We start from the raw sequence: 2182 nt of genomic DNA, 5'->3' as shown, positions 1-2182 counted from the left end.
TGTGCCGTGGTGACGTGGCACAGCGTTGTGGTGTTGGCAGCGTTGTTGGATGTCGGGTGAGCGGCGTGGTGGTCGATGTGAGCCCCCTCACGTCGCTTAGCCCATGGCGGGCACTCACAACGTGAGGGGGGCGGTTACGTGGAGCGACGACGGTGGTGGTGGGAGGAGAGAGGGTTGTGTTTGGATGAGCGTGAAAGCCGTTGCCAAACAAACAATTGTTTGGCAATGGGCATGTGCCAAACAAACCGGATTCCGGTTGCATTCCGTTTTTGCCAATCCGGGGACCATTCCGGTCACAATTCCGGAATGCCGAAATTCCGCCGGAATGGTAAAGCACCGGAATGAAGAAAATAGCAGGCCTCTCTGCTAAATTTCACTCCTCCGGAATCCACCGGAATCCGCAGGAATGACCGGAATCCTGCAGGAATTAGGGGGGCACTGATAAGACCTCATGATACTGGCCACATAATTTATGAAAATCACAATGATATTGCCCAAGTAGCTAATGAAAATCACAATGATGTCGCCCAAGTAGCTAATGAAATTGCCAATGATATTGCACAACCAGCTAATGAAATTTCCAATGATACTGGCCACATAATTTATGAAAATCACAATGATATTGCCCAAGTAGCATATGAAATTTCCAATGATATTGCCAAAGTAACCATTGAAAATCGCAAAATGATATCACCCATGTAGCTAATGAAATATCCAATGATACTCGCCAGACAACTAATGAAAATCGCAATGATATGGCTTTGAAAAGATATAAAATTGGTAATGATAACCACAGGCTACCTTATGAGGGAGGCCCAAAACCTTGCCTACACTTAATGAAAAAGCACAGCCTTTATGATAATGAAAAAACATGGTAACAGTAATGATTCCCTATCATAAAGAGTGTGGATGGATACACAGGGACCTATAGGCAGTTACCTGTTTTATATGATAACTAGTGGTAGCCACTAGTGCTTCTAGGACCAGGGGTTTTAAGGCTAATGTCGCCTCCGGGGCCACCATCGCCTCCGAGACCAACATCGCCATAGGTTCCAACATTGCTTCTGTCCAATGGATGGCTGTGAAACGCTTCCGGGTTTTGAAGAAGGATAAAACTGACCTCAACCTCAACTACCCTTCTTTCCTCTAATTGCTGCGATACTTGCGCATTTGCCTTCATCATCAGAGAAGAGCTGAATGGCGAATCGTCCGAGTTGGTCGCAGTGCCTGTGTCGTTTCGCGCCATCTCCTTCAGCTGGATGAGACGGTCCTGCGGTGCGGTGGAGTGAGCGACCGCGTAGCTGGGGAGAATAGCACTTACTACCTCCCGTATCATCATCTGAACTTTGTTTGTCGGAGTCGGTGCCACTGCATGGTGGTAGTAAAAGACGATAAAGAGTGAGCCACCTGAGCCTACTAAGTCACGGAGTCACAGTAACTTCCAAAAGAAGTTCAATGTGACGCCACGCATCTAATACTAGGTGACATCATCATCATCTCAGCCCGATTTTTAGGAGAATGGCAACCGCCCCAACGTCATAGTCACGACGCTCATTCAAATATATTCTATCTACTAAATGACAGATTCTATCCACCTCGCTACCCTAATCCCCACTCATCTTTGCGCCCATCCCATATTCACATACAGTACTACGCATGCGAGCTTAGAGGCGAAACACACATTATGCACGTATTTCATTTGAGATGAACCATTGACTTTGGCTTGGAGGTGTCCCTTCAACTCCAAGACCCACGCACCGTACCGCAGGGCGGCGTACGAAGCCGAGAGTATTCCCGCTTTCCGAAGCGGTATTGTGTTTGCCTAGTTGATTTGATTTAGCAAGCTGATCATGAGAGTGAACGGGGAAGAGGGAAGAAGACGTACGAGTTCTTTAGATACACATTGGGACATGGCGGTCACATTACAAGGAAGCGGTTTCCCATGACACTGCTTGGCGCTCAGATTGTCGTAGTAGCTAAGTGCCCACACAACGCATCAGCCTCATCCCATCAAACTGAAAGTGAAACGAAAAAACACATACTGATCAAAACTAACATGCCACCCCTGCCCCATCTCCCAGCTCAACCCCCAATATCCTATCCAACAGGTTTCGCCAGGTCCAAATGGTCTTTCCACACCTGTCCATTGGCGCCTGTTGTGTAGTCCGCTTTCAATAAGGAG

The 2182-nt window shown here is 47.6% G+C and overlaps 1 protein-coding gene across 1 annotated transcript; it reads right to left on the bottom strand.

Moving 5' to 3' along the window:
• Nucleotides 1-1615: 1615 nt before the first annotated feature.
• LACBIDRAFT_312463 (uncharacterized protein) lies at nt 1616-2074 on the bottom strand (the record flags this gene model as incomplete). Its single annotated transcript, XM_001888148.1, has 3 exons — nt 1616-1822; nt 1886-1976; nt 2043-2074. The coding sequence occupies 3 exons, from the start codon at nt 2072-2074 to the stop codon at nt 1616-1618; spliced, it is 330 nt and encodes a 109-aa protein (XP_001888183.1).
• Between the last annotated feature and the right edge of the window lie 108 nt (nt 2075-2182).

This window comes from Laccaria bicolor, genomic scaffold, assembly GCF_000143565.1.
Source record: "Laccaria bicolor S238N-H82 LACBIscaffold_52 genomic scaffold, whole genome shotgun sequence".
Lineage (NCBI taxonomy): Eukaryota > Fungi > Basidiomycota > Agaricomycetes > Agaricales > Hydnangiaceae > Laccaria > Laccaria bicolor.
This window is presented reverse-complemented; position numbering and strand designations above follow the sequence as displayed.